This window comes from Bison bison, unplaced genomic scaffold (assembly GCF_000754665.1).
Source record: "Bison bison bison isolate TAMUID 2011002044 unplaced genomic scaffold, Bison_UMD1.0 scf7180017864309, whole genome shotgun sequence".
In the NCBI taxonomy this organism is placed as follows: domain Eukaryota; kingdom Metazoa; phylum Chordata; class Mammalia; order Artiodactyla; family Bovidae; genus Bison; species Bison bison.
In genome coordinates this window covers 5,472,583-5,495,030 of record NW_011494881.1, presented here as the reverse complement: position 1 = coordinate 5,495,030, position 22,448 = coordinate 5,472,583, and the positions used below count along the sequence as shown (strand labels likewise).

General features: G+C 52.4%; 1 protein-coding gene across 2 annotated transcripts in view; it reads right to left on the bottom strand.

The window, feature by feature from the left end:
• SLC29A3 (solute carrier family 29 (equilibrative nucleoside transporter), member 3) overlaps positions 1-22,448 on the bottom strand; it is a 46,951-nt gene that overhangs the window by 15,397 nt on the left and 9,106 nt on the right. Inside the window, exon 3 of one of the 2 annotated variants that reach the window (XM_010852234.1) lies at positions 5,200-5,282. The exons of the other annotated variant lie outside the window; for it this stretch is intronic. Coding sequence (XP_010850536.1) covers positions 5,200-5,282 — 83 coding nt within the window. The remainder of the gene's footprint in view (positions 1-5,199; positions 5,283-22,448) is intronic. 2 annotated transcript variants of the gene reach the window in all.

Genomic DNA, 22,448 nt, shown 5'->3' with positions numbered 1-22,448 from the left:
TAAGCCCCTACACCACAACTATTGAGCCCCTGCTCTGCAACAAGAGAAGCCACCGCAATGGGAAGCCGGTGCACCACAACGACAGAACAGCCCCTACTCATTGTACCTAGAGAAAAGCCTGAGCAGCAATGAAGATCCAGCATAGCCATAAATAAATAGATAAATCTTTAAAAAAAAAAAAAAGAGTGTCAAAAAACACAAAGAGGCACATGTAGCTGGGGAGCAACATGGTTGGAACTCCACCTCTGTCCTGTGGGTGCCCTACCCATCTGCCCTCTCCTCTCACCAGGAGGCAGGCTGTAAGTGACAGGTAATTCAGTTCAGTTCAGTTCAGTTGTGTCTGACTCTTTGCAACCCCATGGACTGCAATACGCCAGGCTTCCTTGTCCATCACTAACTCTCTGAGCTTGCTCAAACTCATGTCCATCAAGTTGGTAATGCCATCCAACCATCTCATCCTCTGTCGTCCCCTTCTCCTCCTGCCTTCAATCTTTCCCAGCATCAGGGCCTTTTCCAATGAGCCAGTTCTTCACATCAGGTGGCCAGAGTACTAGAGTTTCAGCTTCAGCATCAGTCCTTCCAATGAATATTCAGGACTGATTTCCTTTAGAATGGACTGGTTTGATCTCCTTGCTGACCAAGGGACCCTCAAGAGTCTTCTCCAACACCACAGTTCAAAAGCATCAATTCTTTGGCGGCGATCAGCTTTCTTTATGGTCCAACTCTCACATCCATACATGACGACTGGAAAAACCATAGCTTTGACTAGATGGACCTTTGTTGGCAAAGTAATGTCTCTGCTTTTTAATATGCTGTCTAGGTTTTTAACACCTTCCAAGAGCTGCCTTCACCAATGATGGGAAAGTGGGTGGATAAATCCGCTGCCCCCACTCCCCACCGCCTCGAGTGTGTGCTCCCCACTGGCTGTCAGCATTCTGGGGCAGGTCAAGCTCGGTCACCCACGGTTGGAGCTGGCTCGACAAGGAATCCTTTATTGGCTGCCACGCCTTCCTGGTCTCCCCCCTTCTCCTACCATGGTCTCCCGGATGAACTACCTACACTTGAATCCTTGTTCTAAGGTCTGTTTCTGAGAAACTCCGCGTTAAGACATATCTTCCTAGCATCTGCAGGGCCCTCCACTTGGGTGGGAGTTGGTGGGCAATCGGGTGAGCACCTGGACTCCAGGGGACCCAGAACGTCCATTTTAAATGCACGCCTGATACCCTGAAGACTAGGAGTCAGGCCTTACTCCTGATGTTCAGGGTGATGCTACACATGCGGCCCCTGTCACACGATGTCCCCCACCTTATCCCAGCAGCGGGAGCTTCCCTGCACACTCAAAGATAAGAGCCACAGGGGCACAGAGCCTGAGTCCAGAGACAGGAGCCCTGAAACTCTGCCACCAGTTCACAGTGTGACCCCAGGGAAACACTCAACCTCGCAGGGCCTTAGTCTCCTCATCCTGAAAAAGAAGAGGTGGGACAAGATAACATTCGTGTCTCTTCCAGTTTATGCTTCTAAATCTGAAAAAATTCAAGTGGAGAGAGAGACTGAGGGCAAAAGCCCAAAAGTTTAGCAGTTCCCTGGGGCAAGAAGCAGGCACAGCAGAAGTGGGAAGCCCCACAGGGACAGGACCCTGCCCTGTTCTCACCCATGGGGCTGGCACAGGGCCTGGCACCCACAGATTGACCAGCAAGGAGCCTAGCAGAGCACGCTGGGCCTCAAGCTTTTTCAGTCCCTGCTTTTTGACCCCCTCAGTGTGGCGGGGAGACAGCTAGAAACAGCAGCAGCGATCTCAGCCAGCCTTCAGAATGGCCTCAGCCTCTTGCCACCTCCTCGTGGAAGCAACACAGAAAAAGTCCACCCCAGGAATGATGCGGCCATCTCAGAAACTTTCCTGTGTCTTCACAACGAGGTAGATGACTGCTTGAACAGGACAGCGGCTTTGGAGAGAGCTGGGGGACTTCCAAGCCAGGCAGGGGCGGTGCAGAAGAGGAGGTGAGCAGGTAAACACTAAATGCATAGCAAAAGCAACGCAGCTCCCAGCTCTCCCTTACGCATCCTGCCCCTCACCTACACAGGCTCCCCCTTCTCATTATCAGCTGCAGGGCCCATTCTCAGCAGGAGCATCCCTGCAGGGGCTCCAAGCCCTCAGGGATCTTGCCCAGGGCTGTTTTCAATGCTAGTAAGCTTTCTGAAATATGCCCTGTGCAAGCCCACCCCGCATCCACTAACAAGGGCATGCTGCCTGACTCTCTGCTCCTTCCACCTGGACGGTGGCCCAGGGGCTGGGGACACTGTGGGGGCTGAGGCAAAGTCTAGACAAGTGCAGCCTGGGGTTGGTGGCTCTGCTCTGGGACAGGGGCTGTCTGAGGTGAGAGCTCCAGTCCCGGGACTGTGTGGCAGGCACACTGATGTGACATTCTTGGAGAGGATCACCAGCTGTACCCAGGCTGCCAGCTCCACCCCCCTCCCTTGCTTGTGAGGGCTCAGGACCCCAGGGGACTGATTTCTTCATAAGTCTCCAAAATGTAAATCCTCCTCATAAGTATTTATGATGCTACAGATTTTACATAATAAAACACTTGGCGATTATGGATGAGCCAGTTAAAGAAAGCCAGGGTTCTCCAGGAGGGAAGAAAAGGGGACATTTCAATCTCACACATTAAATAAAAAACAGCTTAGCTCCAAACCATCTTCCCACAGTCCAGAAACAGACAAGAGGCTGGAGCGTTCCCCACAGTGCTCTCACCTCCTCCTGCAGCTGGGAAAGGGCCAGGGCAGGCCCTGGGGTGGACCAGACCCTTCTGGAGGATGCCCTGTAATGCTGAGCTCCCAGAGCCAGCTCCCAGCCATACTCAGCAGGGCAGCTACCCGGGCGACCCACAGTCCCCACTGCAGACAGATCCAGACCTTCTCCACCACTTCTTTCCCTCCAGCACCTCGAAGCCAGGGCAGAAATGGGCTCTCACTTACAGGGTCTGAGATGTGTCTCTCGGTGCAGGGAGGGGGCAGGCAAAGCTAGACAGCTAGGAGACAGGAGGCCCAGAGGTTCCAAGTCCAGATGTGGGGGGAGAAGGGTCCCAGTTCCAGTCCTGCCTCAACCTCTTAATGGTTGCATGACCTTGGGCAGGTCACCCTGTCAGCCTGTTTTCCCATCAATAAAACAGGGGAATAGGTCTGCTGCTCTAGGCCACTGCCAGGATTAAAGGAGAGAACGCTGCCAAGGACTGAGTGCTCAGACTGCTAACTGTGAGGATTAGAGACCATTCGCCCTGGGCCCTGAGGCTGAACCTGCCCTGCCACTGCTGACCCCAGGTCCTAGCCGGCTGCTGCCTGCTGGGCCTCACGACCTCAGAGCGGGCAGTGCTGGGTAAGATGTCAGCTCAGGCTACCCCTTCCTGGCCCTGTGGGCCTGGGCACACATCTCCTGACTTCCACTTTGCACAGAGAATCATGAGAGGGGCCTGGAAAGCGGAGAGGGCAGTGAGAGGCCAAGGGACTACCCACCGCCATGGCTCGGTCACCTCTTCCTTATCATCCTGCTCTTACATGCCATCCTTTTCTCATGCCTTCTGAGTTGCTGTCAGGAACCCAGCTCTCCCCTTAGGGTCCCCACTCAGCCTTACTCCTGACGAGGGTCCCTGGAGGCTGTGTTAACCCCTGCTGGGACACTGATCATAGCCCTGTGTGCTGGGCAGGTGCAAGGAGGCAGGCGGGGCGGGGGGCAGCTGGCATTCAGCCCCTAGGCTGCCTGAGACCATCCTCCCTCTCGCTTGTCCAGCCTGCACTTTGGTTTTAAGAGGCGTGCAAATTCATTGACATTCCTTCCGTTGAAAGATGGAGTCTATGTCCCCTTGAAACTGAGTAAGCTTGGTGACTGCCTTGGCAGAAAGGACAGTATGTCACTGCAGAGAGCAGGGTACCAAAACCAAGCAGCTTCTGCCTTGCTCTCTAGGACCAGCTGCTCTTCAGTTACAATATGAAAAGTCCTACTACCTGAGGCCAACCTACAAGAGACCAAGGGGAGGGACAGAGAAAGAGCTGTCCCGCATGAGAGACGGCCAGCCAGAGCTGCCAGCTGAGCCTGCGGACTCCCAGGACCGCGAGAGACACCGATTACTGTCAGTGTTTTTAGCCTCTCTGTTTTGGGATCATTTTTATGCAACAATAGATCATTGGAATAACCTCATAACATGTTTGCAGAGACTGATCTGTTCAGGCTTAGCACACCTGAGGCACTTGTGCTGCCCTCTCTCCTCATGGACTCAGAACAGACATCACTAATCAATCACAGCACACTCCCTGAGGCCAAACCTGCTTTAGAATCCTGTTTGAGCAGAGATCCAAGGAGTCACTTACAAACTGAGCAGAGTTGGGTAAAACAAGTTTGCCACCAGGGACCGAAGGTTTCAGTAGGCTGTGCCTGAGAGATCCCCAGGTTTCTGAACCATCACAGAGCCACCATTATCAGACAATGATTGCTTAGGAGAAATGGGGGCAAAGTAACTCAGGCTGTTACCCCTGTAAACCTAAATGGAGAAGGGATGGCACCAGTCACACAGTGGGTTTCAAGGGTTGTCTTCTAAACCATTCTTCCTTCCACAGTGCATCCCACCCTTCACGGATGCAGTGTGAAGTCACCCCGTAATCCCCTTGTGAGTGCTTGACTCATGAATTGCTGTTACCAGCTCCACAGTGAGCACAGGTGGCCCTTTTCCATATAGAAGAGCCAGGCTGGTGAGCTGACAGGCTAACTTCCAGCTCGGATTATTTTTTTTTTTGGCCACTCCATGGCATGTAGGATCTCAGTTCCCCAGACCAGGGATGGAACCTGTGCCCCCTGCTGTGGAACTGTGGAGTCCCAACTACTGGACTGCCAGGGAAGTCCCCAGGCTCCTAACTTCCTTCTGCTCTCAGAAAGGCTTAGAAGACCAGCCTCCACAAGCCTCGCTCCCTGGGCCCCGACAACCATCCATGGTGTCCCTGCAGCCCAGGCAGCTGACCCCACTGTCCCAGGACTGGGCATTCTGTGGGCAGGGCCCCAGGTAACCCATCTGCCTCTCAGTCTTTGTGAAGGAGTCTGAACTGCTTGCCTCCTGCTTTGGTGGCCACAGTTCAGGCAGCCGTGGACCACGGGAGAGAGGATAAGCTGCAGGAGAAGGTCGGGGGCCTGGGAGAGAGAGGAGTGCGGCCTACCTGTTAACAAGCAGGAAGTTCAGTGCGAGGCACAGCACGGAAGGCACAGTGGAGGCGACGGCCAGGTAGCTCTCAAAGTAGTTCTGCAAGCAGAGAAGAGAGGGGGTCGCTGAGGGCACTTGGGATGCAGGGGAGGGGCCCCACCTGAGAGCAGCGTCGGGGATCCTCTTGGTGGTGCTCCTCCCTATAATCTTCAGACATTTTCAAGTGATGGCTAAGTCCCCCCTGAGACACCATGGTCTCTTCCATCTCTAACCTAAGACCACTCACTCGGTCACTTGACAGACACCAGCTTGAGCTGTGCTAGGGGACATAAGGAAGGGTAGGACATTGTCCCTGCCCAAATGTTCTGCAGTCCATGCTCCCATCCATCCCACCTATTCCCACCCCTCATGGATGAGGCGATGGAGACAGGACTCAATGTATGTTTACAAAAAAAATAATAAAAAATTTTGTCCTCTCAGTCATCTTTTGTCATTGTCAAATTTTGGAGTTATCCAAGTGGGTTAGTTATGGTTCATTCACAGTCTCACATTCTTGCAACCAAGTGAGTACTCTTAGCAATACACGGGGCCCTGATCCCTGCAGAGAAACTCTGTTTTGACTGTGGATTTGCTCCTTCAATAGAGCTGTACCCCAAGATCACAGTCATTTTGGGAAGTGGCTTCTAAACTGGCCACGATGAGCAAAAGGGGCATTTTCCTGGAAGTGGCTCAAAAGTAGTGCAGACAAAGAGTGCATGAGACCACAGACAGGATGAGGAATTTCTGAGTATGATGTGCTGGAACTTGCAACTGAAGAAGCTAAGTAGCAACTGTATGCATTTTTCAAAACTCAGGGGACTGTCCACTCATTAGGGTGGCTTTAACTGAGTATACCTTATCCTTCAATATACCCGTTGAACAAAAAACCAAAACATTGGAATGGGATGATATATATTGGCTTTGGTGCTTTTATGTCAAATCGTGAACCCCAGATCAGTAATGACGATGGGTTCTGTCAATTACAAATTGGACGTTGCCATTGGCACTTGCCATCTACCTCTATAAGAATTAAATCATGTGCTGCTGCAGCTGCTGATTTTCAAGACCCCCTGAAAGGTGTTCAGGGTGGAGAGAAAAAAATGAGGAACTCTGTGCTCAGGGGACTGGCAGAACAGGTTTTATGAGCCCAATTCTTGTATCTCCTCATATGTGGAAAAGCACTAAAATCCTTCATGGTGATGACTGCTCCTCGTGACTAGCAGAAATCTGCAAAAAATATGTTGACTGCATGTACTCTCCCTTTACCAAAATCATGTATGTACTCACCTTCCCTGCCTCTTTGGAGCAGTTTCTCAGAGCTATCTGAGGTGCTGTCTCCTGAACTATAGTCCTCACTTTGTCCCCACATAAAATTTAACTTGCAGCTCCCACGCTGTGCACTTTTTAAGCTGACAGTTTTAAGCCATGAAAGCCGCTGACATGAATGAAGCATACTGTGTGCAAGCACAAGGGCTTTGTACCAATGATATTCTTTACCCGCAAAAGTAAAAGCGTGAGGACTCTGGGGAGCTTACAACACTGAGCCTAACTGGGGAAGTATTTTGAGTACAAATGTGCCAAGTGCAAAGAACAATGTGTGCAAAAATCTTGCCAATGCACAAAGAGCCCCAGTAACAGGGATCTCTACAGAATTTAAGACAGCTTCTTCCCTGTTAAGAACAGGGTGTCCCATGGAGAGTGTAAGATAGAGTGTGAGGTTTTTTAATGTCTCCAAACACCATAGGAAGAGCTGTCAGAATTCTATGGGGTTTTTTTGTGATTGTTGTCATTGTCAAATCTGTGGTAGGGGCCATGCGTTCTAAGGGAGTTCCAGGTAGGGGAGTGGGATGAGGGGCCTGAGTCCTGGGGAGAACAGGAATGAATAAGGGTTTGGGGAAAAGATCCCAGAGGAGGTGGGATTTATGTCAGATCTTAAAACGGAGGGGGAGCTCTTTCCTTTCTGGGAGATTCTGGTTGCAATGTGGAGGCCAAGAAAGAAAGATGTCATAATGGGTCCCTTTTAGTTTGAAGCACAGACCGTTGCCATGGTCCCTTTTTAAGCCTGCGGAGTGCTTTGTGGTCTTTGAAATCTACACCCTGAATATAAGGTGGTGGCGGCCTTGCAATTAAAATGATAATCACAGCTAGTGCAGTCCATCAACCATGAACCTCGGAAATAGCCTTCCTTCTTTGAGGAGCTACCTCATTGTTCCTGCCCTGATGGGCTCAGTAGAGCCTGGACTGGTCTGAGGCACTCAGTCAATTACATCTTGACACAGTGGCTGGGTGTACGTGAGGTCAGGCAGGCGCTGGGCGGGCAGAAGCAATGGAAAAAGGCCTCAAGGAAAAGATGGCTGCAGGTGGGGGCCAGGATGGCCCCAAATCTGAGCTCCAGATGACAGCATTCCATCAGTGGCTGTTCATTCTGTGACAAGTCTATGAAGCCATTACGTGGAATGCAGAAGCTCTTTGTTTTTTCAAGCAGGCTCAGGTTCCCTGAACATTTTAGGAATGGGGATTTTCTAGGTTATTGTTCTGGCTTGTTGATATTTAAGCAGAAAAAATTCCTTTTAGTGTTGGAAAGCTTTTAAAATACTGACAAGTGGATAAGGCTAGGACTCCCTTTCTGCTGATTGAGCCCATTTCTCTGCCTTACAAACAGCATGTTGGGGGGGTGGGGTGGGGGGTAGGCGATGAGGCAAGGAAAGAATGGACTTGATCATGTGCCATCTTTCTACTGGATCAGATCAGGAAGCTGTGGTTGGTGATATAAGTGGACTCAGCACATCCCAAAGAGCTTTGTTTTTTTCTTGTTTTCCCACACTTAATTCCTGATATAAACATGTGGTGGTTTTTACTTAATTAATTGTTGCTTTTGCCTCTAAGTGGAGTTCTAACAAAATGAGGTGTGGTGGGCAGGTTCTTAGGATGTCCCCCATGATCTCAGCCTCCTGTGTTCATGCCCTTGAATCCTCCCCTCTTCTGAGTGTGGCTGGGACCTGTCTGGACTTGCTCCTAACCAAGAGGTCATGGCAATGGTGAAGGGTATGCATGAGTGTGTGGACAGGATTATATCGCATGAGACGGTGGCACCCATCTTGCTGGGCTCCTTTATTCCTCCCGTGATGGCTTGGGGTAGGCCAGTGGCCAGGCTGAGGAATCCCAAGTGGCAAAGACTGCAGGTGACCCCTAGTCGCTGACAGTGGTTTCTGACCAACGCCCAGCAAGAAACTGAAGCTCTCAATCCAATGAATGCAAGGAACTGAGTTCTGCTAACAACCCAAGTAAGCCGAAACGGATCCTTCTCCAGTCGAGTCTCCAGTAAGACTGCAGCCCTGGCCAACCCCTTACTGTAGCCGTGTGAGACCTTGAGAGGAGGACTGGGACAGGTTATGCCCAGACCCCTGGTCTACAGATGCTGTGAAATAATAAACATGTCTGTCGTAAGCCACGAAGTTTGTAGTATTTTGTTCCATAGCAATAGATTCCTAATTAGTGAGGGTGTGGGATAGCCAAGTTCCGAGTAACTGGGGTTTTTCTGAATGCTGCAGCCTTCCTATAGCTATTTAAATTCAGTTCCTGATGAAAGCAGAGACAGCTGACCATGATTTCATTCCACTTCTTGCCAGACATGAGGACTGATGTGCCCACGCACGAGGGGAACAAAGGTTATGCTGGCTGACCACATCAGTCCCCCAAGCCTTTCCTCTCCAAATGCTTTGCTGAAATTAGGATCATTTTTGCAAGCAGCATGCACTGATTTCAAGAAACTGGACTTGGCTTATGCGCCACCCCAGGTCTGCTCGTCTTACCTCCCCCTCAGGCCATTTGCTTCTCTGTTTGGTCCCACACAGTCATGAAGCCACCGCCACTGCTGCCACCAGCAGGGGAGCCAGCTGCCAAGGAGAGACCCCTGCACCTGTGCACTGCCCAGTCTGCGCCTGCAGAGGCTCTTGCTCCCTGGGTGGCTGTGGGAGGGGCCAGGTGACCCTCTCAGAAGGGTGGAGGAAGCCCCACCCACAAGGTAGGTTTCAACCTATGAGAGGTGGGAGACGGGAAGGAGACTAGAGACACACTGCTGGCCATTCCTCCTCCGGCCTAACATCTGTTCTGAAATGTGGTGGCTCCACGTGGTTCCTCAGGAGACACCCCATGTGCCTGAGCAAGCAGCTGTGTTTTAGTCGCAAAGCTGTGGCCTGTATCTGCTCCCCTCCATCCCTGCCTCACTTCCCTTTTCCTCACTCTTACTTCCCTAGGACAGCACTCCCCAACAGAGTATGGCACATAAGATGCAGCCTCAGGCTCCTTTCTAAGAAACATCCAACCGCGAAGGCCCTATGTTCAATTCTCGATTCTACACACTGCAGACTCGCAGCTGGTGCTCCCTTCCTGGGTTCGTCTCATTTGTTTCCAAGGCCTGTTGAGGTTACCTTCCCCTATTTTACTCAAGGAAATATGAAGACAGCTGAACACTGGTTCAAACACACTGCAGTCAGAATGGTAACAGCACTGCCCCCTCCAAAGCAATCTGAAATCTCCATTCTATAGGGTGATTTTTGAGTAATGCAATGCTTGGAGATAATTTGTGTCATATAGTTCACCTCCACTTGGGACCGATTCCTTAGAGCTCCCTCAATAGGCTCTGTTGTTATTTGTCCCACCAGGTGCCTGGCAACAAGGTTGCAGCCTCCACCTCCAGAGATGAGCCCAAAGGCCCCATGGACTCCGGTGACAGAGGAGTGGGGCAATGAGAAGACCACCCCTCCAGGGCAATGGCACTGGGCCCCCTCCTATGACAGTGGAGGCTGTGCGTTGCACAACCCCAGGGGGCAACAGTCATGTGGGCGGTGATATGAACGGAGCTCCTCAGAGTTGTGCAACATGGCAGCCCTGTTTACACAGCTCATGGAAAACCAGGGGGTCAGTTTGGGCCTGATGTAATTGCAGGTGGGAGACCCAGAGGCTGATAACCCATAGCCCCGAGCCCAGCTGAGTGACCACTTCCATCTGGATCAGCATCCCTTCATGTTCTACCCACTCCCTGGTTCACTGAAGATGCAGCAAGCCCCTGTATACCCAACACTAGGCTGGTGGTCTGGCATATAAAATAGAAGAGATAGGGTGGCTGATGCCCTTAGGAAGCATGTAGTTGGGTACAATCCCACAGCTGTAGGACAATGGATCCAAGGGGTGGGGAGGGAAGGAGGGAGTTTAGGGGGACTTCCCATAGGAGGCCATCTTGGACTGCAGCCTGAAAGATGGGGGGAAGCTTGCCAGACAGATATGGGAACGGGGTGGGTGTGGTAGAAAGAGAAATGGCATTCCAAGAGGCAGAAGAACACACGCCAAGACAGGAATGGACACTTCTTCGCCACTTAGGACTCTAACCCCGGCTCATTTGTCGGAACAGACTACCCTGAGGCTTCCCTCAGTATCCACAGGAATCTACCAAGCTGAGGCAGGAAGGCACGAGTGGTCCATTCAATCCACAGGGCAGAGAGGCAGGAGTGCAGCCAGGGCACCCGCCCCTCCCCTCGGGGGTGCTAAGGAGAGAGGGCTGCCCCACCACTCTGAATTCTCCAACCCAACGTGAGGTAAGTCCAGCTCTTACGAACAGGAAGAAAACTTCTGCTCCTTGAAGGTCTAATTGAATACCCCCGCCCTCCAGTATCTTCCCTGCACTCTGCAATTACCTCGGGCCTGGCCTCTGGCAAAGGTAACATCAAAAGTCCTCTTTGGCACCTGCCAGGTAACCCAATGGGCTTCCCTCATGGCTCAGTTGGCAAAGAATCCGCCTGTAATGAAGGAGACTGCTGGTTCGATTACTGGGTCAGGAAGACCCCCTGGAGAAGGCAAAGGCTGCCTACTCCAGTATTCTGGCCTGGAGAATTCCATGGACCGTATAGTCCATGGGGTCACAGAGTCGGACACGACTTTCACTTTCAGGTGACCCAGTGGACACGGAGGCCCTGCAGAGCACCAGGTTATTGACATTTGAACAAAACTGCTTTCACGTGACCTGCACAGGTGCCAGTCCATCTGCTCTTAATTCAGCCTGTAAGAGCAAGTCAGAGCTGGGACTGCTCCCATTTTACAGATAAGAAGCTTGAGGCTAACAGGTGGACGAACTGCACAGAGGTGCACACTTGGGGAGTGAGCCAGCAGGACGCGGGGAGGGGGATGGGAGATCATCACTATCACTCCTCAAAACCAAGAGCCATGTAGCCGGGGCTGCCTGCCTCACAGTTGCACCAACCCAAAGACCATCGCTGGGATTGCAGCATGCCACTGGATGCCCCAGAGGCCAGGACTGGCAGTGCACATGGCTTCCCAGCAGTGAGCAGGGCCCAGCCCACGGGTCAAAGATGTCATCAGGGTGACATCTTCCCTCTGCCCCAGCCAGCAAATGACAGGCTTGATTTTTCCCCTCTGCTTACTAACTATCTCTTTTCCTTAAACCCCACCATCCATTCCCTTGGGCATTTCCTCAGGCCTGTGGATCTGAATAGCATCAAAAAGGAAAAAAAAAAAAAAAGATTAAGAGAAAAGCCCTCACTTCTGTCAGCCACCAAAATGGATGGTCATGGTCTGCTGATAAGAACAGACCATGTGAAGGAGGACATTATAGTTGGGAAGCACCGGGCAGGCTTCCAGCTTCTCTCCTGACCATGCAAACCCCAGCAGAACGCCCCAGGACAGGTGGGGGTGGGGATCAAAAGCCAGACTGTGGACAGAGCCACCAGGGGCACACCAGGGGGTCAGAGACTTCCAGGTGCCAGGGCAGTGTGGAGCCGCCCTGTGGTCAGGGTGCGGGGCATCGATCCACTTGTGATGGAGATGAGGAAACCCGTTTTTATCTGTGACACTCTGGCCCAGCTTGTGAACACCAGGAACGGGGAGAGATGCTCTAAAAACACAATCTAAAACTCCACCTGAGCCAGCTGGCCAGATGTGAGGCCCATTTTACGATGGGAACATTTCCTCTCCTCCGCCATGCTGAGAGGCTCCGTGCTAAGCATCTCTTCTGGAAGAATTTAATTCTGAGCTTGGAGTCCAGGTAAAGAGGTTTCTTCGGGCAGGGAGGCCCCAAAATGAGCCTGTTTATCTCTGGCAGGCTCCGGGTAAGCCTCCTCTCCCCCGAAAGCCATTAGGGCACTTTGAAATAAGTGCGGCAAATTAGTCACGAGCCGCGGCCGACTAGTTTGGGCCGGCCGCCCAGTGGCTTCCGAGAGGCAGCTTTGCGTGGCCCCCACCTCAACAGCGTGGCAGAGGCAGCTGGGCTCCTGCGGGGCGAGAAAAAGCGATTCAAGCCTGGGGGTGGCAGCTTGGGGCAGCAAAGCATTACCTGGATCACGGGGGCATGAAATTAGCAGCAGTGAGCAGGCTAGAGCCAAGAATAGCTGCCGTTGCAAACTTGCTGCCTTTGGACAGTGCAGAGCCGAGCTCTGTGTCCGGGATGTTGCTGGGGAGGCAATCCCATCCCGGCGTTGGGTGGGGCTCCTTGGCAGGCCAAGAATGGAGCAGAGGGCTGGTATCCCCACGAAGATTCTGGTGGTGTTCTGTCTGTGGGTTCTAAGGCCCCTGTTTGGGGCAGTGTCCTCGGAAAGCTAAGGGGTTTGTGGCCCAAGGCCTGGATGAACAGGGAAGGCTGGCTGGGCAGGGCGGGAGGGGCAGTGACTGTTTCTAAGGTCAGACAGGTGAGGGAAACAGAAGCCCAAATCCATCTAGGTGTGATGGGGTACCAGGGACCCAAAGGCACAGCAAAGCTGGGGTCAAGACAGGTGAGGTCCGGAAAGATGACCCAGCCGCTCAGAGGAAAGAAGTCCCCATGAGACCTTGCACCCTGTTCTCACATCGGCCCTGATGCTTGGCCTGAGGTGGCCTCAAGGCTGACAGTCTCCAGGCCCAGACTCCCTGGGGTTACTATGGCTCTTGCTCTTCCACAGCTTAGAAGGCCTTCCCAGACTGCAATCTTTTTTCACAGCTCCTTTGGAATTCCTGCCAGCGGATAATAAGCAAAGTTCCTGAGGTTTTCTGGAAGGAGCCTCTCCACCCTTCCTCCCCTCTGTGTAAAGCTCTCTGGGGCAAGAAGGTACCCCTCCCCCACCAGAGCCTGCGTCTGGGAGACTCCTCAGCGAAGCCTCAGCATCCTAGTCTGCATTTTCTCTCTCCTGCACTGCTGCTCCCTCCTCCTCTTCTGCCTAACATGCCCACTCAGGTCTCCTTTGGGCTAAGAAAAAAAAACACCTCTTTGACTTCACTGTCCCCAGCTACCAGGCCCCTCCTTCCTTTCACTCCAAGCTCCCTAAAAGAGCGGCCTCTGCCCTCAGTCTGAACTGCTTATCACTCCTGGATGGTTCTACAGAAAGATTCCTTCGAAGGGTCCCTTTGTAGTCCACCCACATCCAAGGCCTGTTCTCAGCCCTCGGGCTCCTGACACACATGCCACCCCTATAATGGGCTGAAAAGTGTCCCCCCGCCAAATTCACAGCAACCCAGAACCCCAGGGTTTCCTTTGTGGGTCAGCTGGTAAAGAATCCGCCTACAATGCAGGAGACCTGGGTTCAGTCCCTGGGTTGGGAAGATCCCCCGGAGAAAGGAAAGGCTACCCACTCCAGTATCCTGGTCTGGAGAATTCCATGGACTGTATAGTCCATGGGGCCAGTAAGACTGAGCGATTTTCACTTTCACAGAACCTCAGAGGTGACCTGATTTAGAAACAGGGTCTTATAGAAATATAATTAGTTAAGATGAGGTTATACTGGATAAGACTGAGCCCTAAACCCAAGGACCAGCGTCCTTCCAAGAAGGAGAGGGCACCTGGAGGGCGCCCAGGGAATGCACAGGCCGAGACCAGAGTAGTGCTGCCATAGGCCAAGGAAGTTCAAGGCTGACTGGGAGTCCTGAAACCTGGAAGAGGCAAGATTCTCCCTAGAGTCTTTGTCGGGGGGAGGGGGCAGGCAGAGGGGCAGCATGGTTCTAGCCTCTAGAACCCTGAGGATGAAACTCCTGCTGTTCCACGCCGCCTGGGTCGTGAGGCAGCCACAGGAACAGGAACCCCCAACCTGGACTCCTGGGCCACCTCCCTGCCCTCCTGACCTGCTCTCTCTGCCACTGGAGGGGCCTTGTTAGTTTCCTCCCTCCTGCGCTACAGCCCTGCCCGGGAGTTCTCCGGCCACGACAGCCCCACACGTGCATCAGTTTCTGCCTCCAGAACACTTTCCACTGCCAGCCAGCCATGCTACCTCAGCCCAAGCTCCACCCTCCCCAACCAAAGACCCTCAAGGCAAGCCCCCCTCCAAAGGCCCAGGGTTCCTCCTCCTTTTCTGTGTCTTCCTGTCAAAGTTTGCTTGGTTTCCCTTTCACTCTCACCCCCGCTCCATCATTTGCTGGTCCCCATATCCCCAGCAGCTGACTGGGGCTCATGCTCACTCCACCAGATCCCAGCTCCACCCATGTCTCTGCCCAGCTCCTTCTTCTGCCCACACCTCCTCACCCCCAATCCAAGCCCACCTGTCCTATGTTTATCTGCCTTGCAGGGTCCAGCAGCTGTGGACTCTTCCCCATGCAGCCTGGCCTCCTGGCCCCTCCTTGGACCTCCTCACGCACTGTTGCCTCCCTTTTGACCCTTTTTAAGCTGCAGTTTGGTTATATGATGGCACATGGGGGTGAAGAAGGATAATGGGTGGTCTCATGTAGCAGGCTGAAGAGGGGTGTTTATTTCAGATAGTACTAGGGAGCTATGGATGGAGAAGACAATGGCAACCCATTCCAGTACTCTTGCCTGGAAAATCCCATGGACGGAGGAGCCTGGTAGGCTGCAGTCCATGGGGTCACAAAGAGTCGGACACGACTGAGCGACTTCACTTTCACTTTTCACTTTCATGCACTGGAGAAGGAAATGGCAACCCACTCCAGTGTTCTTGCCTGGAGAATCCCAGGGATGGGGGAGCCTGGTGGGCTGCCGTCTATGGGGTCGCACAGAGTCGGACACGACTGAAGTGACTTAGCAGCAGCAGCAGCAGCAGCAGGAAGCTATGGAAGGCCTCTGAACAGCAAAACCATATGGTCAGTGCTAGGTCTAGAGGGTCACCTGGCAGGAGGTGGCGGAATGAATGGAGGGGCAGAAGCTGGTGGCAGGGGCTATGCATGTATCCACTCATTCATTCACTCAAGAAATGGTAAAAGGCAGTCAATCTTTCAGAGCCCACTCAGTTATGCAACAGGTAATGGCCGAGCACCTTCTATTTGCCCAGCATGTGCTGGAGGCTGGGGTACTCTAGTGAGGGAGAAAAAAAACATGAGTAAACAACCTTTTTAAAAGACAGGAAACTGTAACAAATGCAATGAAAAGAAAAACCAAGGAAGGGGATAAAACAGGGCCTAATGCGGGGACTTATATTGGCGAAAGTAGTGAGATGGTAACATGTGAACAGAGACCCAAGGATAAGCTCGTGAAAGGTAAGGGGATGAATGAGGTTGGTGTGTTCAAACAACTGAAAAACCAGGGTGATTCTGGAATCCAGGGAGTGAGGGAGAGAAGAGGGGACCAAGCTGGCTGAGGCCAGAGTTTGGATGTGAGGTTCTAAACCCTTGAGAAATTGGGTACCAGCACCCACTCACCAAGCCCCCACCATGCAGAGCTATTTCAAGTGTTCTTCATGTATTTAATGCCTCAACATTGCAGACAAGGACACTGAGGCTCAGAGAGGTCAGGTACTTGTCCAAAGCCACACAGCTCAGACCCAGTCCTTTGTCCTCTTATCTGGCCTCTCTATTTTGTCTTAAAGAAACCACTTCTGCAGCCTCCATGGAGAATTGATGGCAGGGGACACCCTGGGAGCCAGCGAGGCTGAGGCCGTGGAGGGAAGAACTGGAGGGATTAAGACGTTTCAGAGGTAGACTTGACAGGACTTGCTGAAAGGCTGACTGTGGGGGTAGAAGGACAGAGGAAGACAAAGGGTAACCCCTCAGTTTCAGGCTTGAGCAACTCGACTGAGCAGGGAAGGACGTCCGCTCCAGTGTATTCTGTGCAAAACTGACCCCACGGTGAGAGTCCTGAATGCGGGACCCCGGCATCTAATCCTGCGAGGGTCTTCCACCCGTGCCCTCTCCCCATGAGTCCAGCACAGACAGGCCCTCTACAAACACTTATCCATCAACTCCTCACTCTGCTCGTCTTTCTGAGCCCAGTAGTGATTCAGGGGGAATTTAGTTCAAGTTCCTGCTTTCATGGAACTGATGTTCTGGTCAAGGAGACAGTCGGCAAACGCATAAGAAAATAAACAGACAATATGTCAGGCAGTGGTAAGTATTATAAAGAGAAATCAAGTCAGTTAGGCACCTCTATAACAGATCTCAGAACACTTGTAGGGGGAGAACCACAGGGAGCAGCCAGTCCTGGGGTTGGCAAGAGATTGGCCTGGGGTCAAATCTGTCCAGCTTCCTTTTTTTGGGAGATACTGAAAAAGTCATGCTTGTTTGTTTATGAATTATCCACAGTGGCTTTCACTCTACAAGGGCAGAGCCAAGTAGCTGCCACAGAGATCCCGTGGCCCAAAAAGCCTAAAACATTTACCATCTGGCCCTTTGCAAAAAAAAGTTTGCCAGCCTCAATCTAGTTTCTTAAGGAAACAAGAGCCCTAAGTCACCCAGCAAATTCGACAAAGAGTCAGAAACAACCCAGCCTTCCCGAACCCCAGGTCCTTCCACCAGGCAGGGTGAGCAGGGTAAATGGCATCATCACTCCTGCCAACCTTCCACTCTGCTCCCCGCCCCCCTTCACCTTCACCTGGTCCCTGACCAGGGGCAAGCAGGCCTTGGATCTTCACCCTTTACGTGCTACCTACACACCCTCATTCCTGCCTGGAAGATCCCATGGACGGAGGAGCCTGGCAGGCTACAGTCCATGGGGTGGCAAGAGTCGGACATGACTTAGTGACTAATCCACCACCACCAAACACCCTCAGGCTAGAACCTTAGTCAGCAGGGAAATGGCTCAGAAACAGACAGGACAAAAAGTCAGAGAAACTGGAAGCCTACAAGTCCATGCACAACGTCCACGGGCTGAGAGCTGATTCGGGGCTCGGCCCCTGATGTTGCTTGGCCAGCCTGTCCTTCCTCTTCTGCTGCTTGACCATGTGGCCAGGGCGAGGAGGAAGAGGCCTTCCCAGGAAACTCCCCACCTACCCTCAGTTTCTGCAGCTCCCAGAGGGCTGACGTGCACCGGCCCCCAGGGCTGACCACTGAGGGCAGGGACCAGGCCCTGTGGCATGTCTGTAACGTGGAGGTGGTGTGGCAGTGCTCTAGACTCTCTGTAGAAGGAAACCCAGGAGAACCACCAGGAGGAGGGAGTCCTGAGCAGCCTGGGCTGCCATTCCTCACCCAACATGACCTCTCCTCTACAGGGAGGCTGTTTGTTTTTGAGGCCCATGTAGGCAGAATCCATAGGCTGCTACACACCTCAGATGTGTGTACACACAAGTGCACACACAGACAGGACTCCCAAGAGGACCACCCCCCAGCCCTTGACATCACCACATGCCCCTCCCGGATCACGGCCCTGTAACAAAGACGCCCACAAAGACTACAGTCTGTTTCCGCTCTCTGGATCCTCAGGATGATCAATCACATTAAGGAGACTCAAAGCCCTTGAATTTGTCAAGGAAATCGTCTCTAGATTCTAAGGACGAGAGAGGGAAGGAATAAAACCGAAGGCAGAGGGGGAGTGATCAATAGCTTGGGAGGGCCAGGGTGCAGGGTGCCGGTATAGAGAGGGGCCCTGAGCACACAGGGAGAAGACAAAAAGAGAATTCGAGGCCATCGAAGGCATGACTGACGGCGTCTCAGGCTGGGCTTTTTCTTTCCCTCTGCAGGACACAGCAAGAGCTAAAAACAGAAGAAAAAGCCATCACAGTGTATTTATTGGGAATGGCATGCTGGCTGGGTCTGCAGTTAGAATCAGAGGGTGGACAAGGGAATAAAAAAAAAAAAATGACTCACTTTGGTTCTAATTTTAAAAAATGGTTTAGAGCAGCCATCCATGTTTGCCCAGGCTGTTGGACAGTGCAGGGGGAGGGACCTGCCCTCTGCCTGGCAACCACTCGCCCATGCCCTGTGCAGGAAGCCTGGAGCCCCCTCCCATTCTGCCTGACCCCCAGACTGCCCCCACTGTCTCCTTTTCTGGGATGACAAGGCTCAGGCAAAATCCTGCCTTAATATGCTTTCAAAGGGTGAGGAAGGGTGTTTCACTCACTTGGCATCATTCTTCAGCATTCATTCAGCATTAAAAAATAGACTCCCAGATGGAATTGGGGCATCTTTTCCATTCAGAGAGATGTGAGTTGCACTAGGAGTGGACTGCAGGAGGGCCACGATCTATCTACATCCAGAAAGGCGCAAGCTTCTCAAGGAACAGCATGTGGCACAGAGGAGACCTGGATGCTCACTCCCCTGCCAGCTGGCTATGTCAGGAGCACCTGGCCTGCCCGGGAGAGGCAGCCAGCAGGGCGGAGCCTGAGAATCTGAGTGTCTGCTGAAGTGCCCCAGGAAATCTAAGGCAGCCTCAGGTACCCCTGGGTTATAGTCCCTACCCTTGTCTTCACAGTCCTATGGCATCAGCTCATCATTTACCGCTTCACTTTCCTTCCCTCTGAGCAAAATGCATCCTTATGGCTGACTGTGAGGTCACAGGCAAACAGGTGAGGGCTTTTCAAATAACCGGTTGCAACCCACTAATGGATATGAAATCCACTTAATAGATCAGGACCAAAATTTTACTTCATTTTCTCTTTGGCTGCCTTCTCTCCTGTTCCTGAGGATGAATCATCTGTGGGCTTGCCTGGGACCCCTCCACTGCGCTGAGCCCAGGCCTTGTCTGCTTGCGGACCTCACCCAGCTCTGCTTCCTCATGTTCCTCAGCACACATGGTCCCCTCTCCACTGGCCCACTCACAGACGCATACAAACTGCCTGCCATTTCCCCTGTATGAAAAACAAAACAAACCCAGAGAGATCCATACCCTCCTGACCACACGTCCCCCTGTAACTCCCGCTCCAAACCTCCAGAAGGAGACAGGTGCAGACTAGAACACCCAGAGGTGCTTCCCAGGTGTGCAGTCTCCCGGTCCAGCTTTTGCGCCTCCCCCACGACACTGCTCCCCCAGGCCATCATGGGCTCGTACCAAAGGTTAAATCCCAAAGCAAACTCTCCATCTTCAGCCTGGGTGGCTCATAAGCCATTTATAAAATCAGCCCTATGATCACTTGCTCCTCTTTGAAAACTACAATCAGAGATCTTCTTTTAAAAGTGTAGATGCTGCTTCATGAAATGCTGTTTCCATTACAGACACGTAGGTTCTGCCAGGTGAAATGTGCACCGGGGTCAAAAGCAGTCTGAAAACATCTGGAAACGAGGCAGGAGGTGGATGGGCCCTCCCCTCCCCCCACCCCTGCCACCGGGGTAAAGTGACAGGTGATTCATTCCCTGAGGACTGAACGCCAAGACAGGGCAGGACAATCAAGGGAGGAGGCTGGGCCCTACCCAGACCACATATTTCTTATTCTTGAAATCAGGGTACCTTCCTGACCACACAGGCACAGAAAGGCTCCTTGGAGGTCTAAAGGGGAGTGATATCTACTGATGCTAAGCTACCCACAACCTTTTCGATAGAGTCCATCTTGGCTAAGAGCTGAGGGCACACACATGTGATGATCCTGAGATATACCAAATATGGACTGAAAGTGAAAGTGAAGTCGCTCAGTTGTGTCTGATTTTTTGCGACTCTTTGCATGGACAGTAGCCTGCACCAGGCTCCTCCATCCATGGGATTTTCTAGGCAAGAGTACTGGAGTGAGTTGCCATTTCCTTCTCCAGGGAATCTTCCGAACCTAGGGATTGAACCCAGGTCTCCCGCATTGTAGACAGACGCTTTGCTGTCTGAGCCACCAGAGAAGCCCAAATATGGACTGTGAACCAGGCAAACCAAGATGACTGGCCAAAGGAAAACCAGAAGAAATACCCCATAAAATTCAAACCGCCACCAGGGTGCGACTCTGGGACTCTCTCTCTCTCTCTGAGTCTGCCCATGTGTCTATCCACATGTACTGTGTACTCGTTCTTCCTCTAATAAACACTTCACTTCCTTCACTACTTTCCAACTTTGTGGAAATTCTTTTCTGCAAAGCGGAAGGGCCCGGGCCCTTGTCACTGACCACTGGTCTAGTGGCTAGGATCTGGTGTTCTCACTGCCATGACCCAGCCTCAATCTCTACCTGGGAACCCAAGCCCTGCTTCAAGCCACTGTAGGTCAAGGCGACCTGAGATCAGAAAGGCAGCTTTGGGGCACAGGAACTAAGGGCATGGACAATAGGTTCAGATGGCCTGGCTTGAGTAACAGTTGTCACTGACTTTGTGCTTGGGAACAAATTACTTGTATTTTTCGAGCCTTGGTTTCCTTCTCTGTAAAATGGGCATAATAATACCCTGAGGGCTATAAGGACCAAGAGAGATAAAGAAAAGAAAACCTCTGGCACACAGTAGGTTGTTTAATAAATCTCATGGAATTAATAAACAAACCAGGGCTCTTAGTGCAGTGGCTGGCACAGGGCGAGAGTTTGGTAAAGGTGGTGAATATTATAAGGATTCGGCCCAGCCTGCACACTGCAGATGCCTCACAGGAGATGCTCAGTAAATACCAGACTTCCCTCCCAGCAATAATATCCTGAGCACTTTGTACATACTGCAGGTGGGTCTGCGTGCAAAAGACCCAGAAGCCATGGAGCCCGACCCCAAGCCACATGGTAAGGGAGGGCACTACTAAAACTGGAGCTGAATAAAGTCCTGTCACCCCCCTGGGCTCCTCCCAACTCCCCCGCAGTCCCATGGGACAGACAGACCCAGCTTCCTCCCAGGTACTGAGCACTTACAGAATAAATGACCCGCGGCTCTGAAACTCCAGGAGCAGGTCACAGCCCACTGGTGGGCCCTCACAGAGGCAGCAGCGCAGGAGAGGGGAGACCAGGACCACCTCCACTTCCCTGTCCCCCATTCTCATGGCTCCCCTGCTCTTGTCCGTGTCACCCCAGGTGCTAGGACATCCACCTTGGGGCCCAGTCGGCTCTACTGCTCCTCTTCCAGGAGGCTGGCAAGTGAGGAGTAAGAGAAGGGTGGCAATGAGCCCCCCAGCTCACACTAAGCGTGTGATCAGAGGAAAGGCTGAAGTCTCTTTCCCAGGCTGTCAGGCCCTGGGGGAACAGCAGAGGCACACTGAGGAATTAACGAAGCCCGAAGTGTTTAGGTCAAAGGAATACCAGAGCCCGCGTTCAGTGAGACTGAGGAGGACCCTGGAGGGCTTCTGGGCACGGGAGACTTTCTGTCCCTTCTTCTTGTAGGGAACAGACTCCAGCCTCCAAAGGGCAGATTCCTCCAAAGGGCTCATCTGGGAAGGTATAGAGATAAGGGAAAGGCAGCTAAGAAAAAATAGTGCAGCCTTGGGGCTGGGTTCTGGTTCCACCTCGTGGGATACACAATATCTCTGAGATCTTTACAGAATCAAAACCCCCAACAAACGGAATTAGCATTCTTCACTGCAGAGAAGACAGAAGACCGGAGGCAGATTAAAGGCTTGCAGGCCCCACACACACCTCCTCTTATCAGCAACCCCACCCTTTAACTATTGCTGTAACTCCTCACCAAATCCTCCCATGTAGGGACGCATAGTTTTTTGGGGCAGGAGCCTGCTGTGTCTCCCTTTGCCTGGCAAAGCAATAAAGCTATTCTCTACTTCACCCAACACTCTGTCTCCAAGATTTGATTCAGCACTGGTGCATAGAAGCTGAGCTTTCAGCTCCACCATTTCTGTTTGGAAGGGTCCCAGTGAGGACCCCACTCTCTCTGAAGAAGCCCAGGCCAAGGAAAGCCATTCCTTGAACTTCCAGCAGGGAGCCTACTTTCATCCTCCCCTCCACTGCCAGCTTTGACAACCTGCACTGTAGGAAGTCCTTCCAGAGGGCTCACTTATATCTCTCATGAGGTCCCTAAGCCTGTTTGATGGATGCTCTGGTAGAGGCTGCTCCTTACCCCCACCTGGTAACCCTTCTCTTAGATCATGTGGCTGCACATTTAGCCTCACCCAGACAGCTTTACCGGAGAATGCAATGGCACCCCACTCCAGTACTCCTGCCTGGAAAATCCCATGGACGGAGGAGCCTGGAAGGCTGCAGTCCA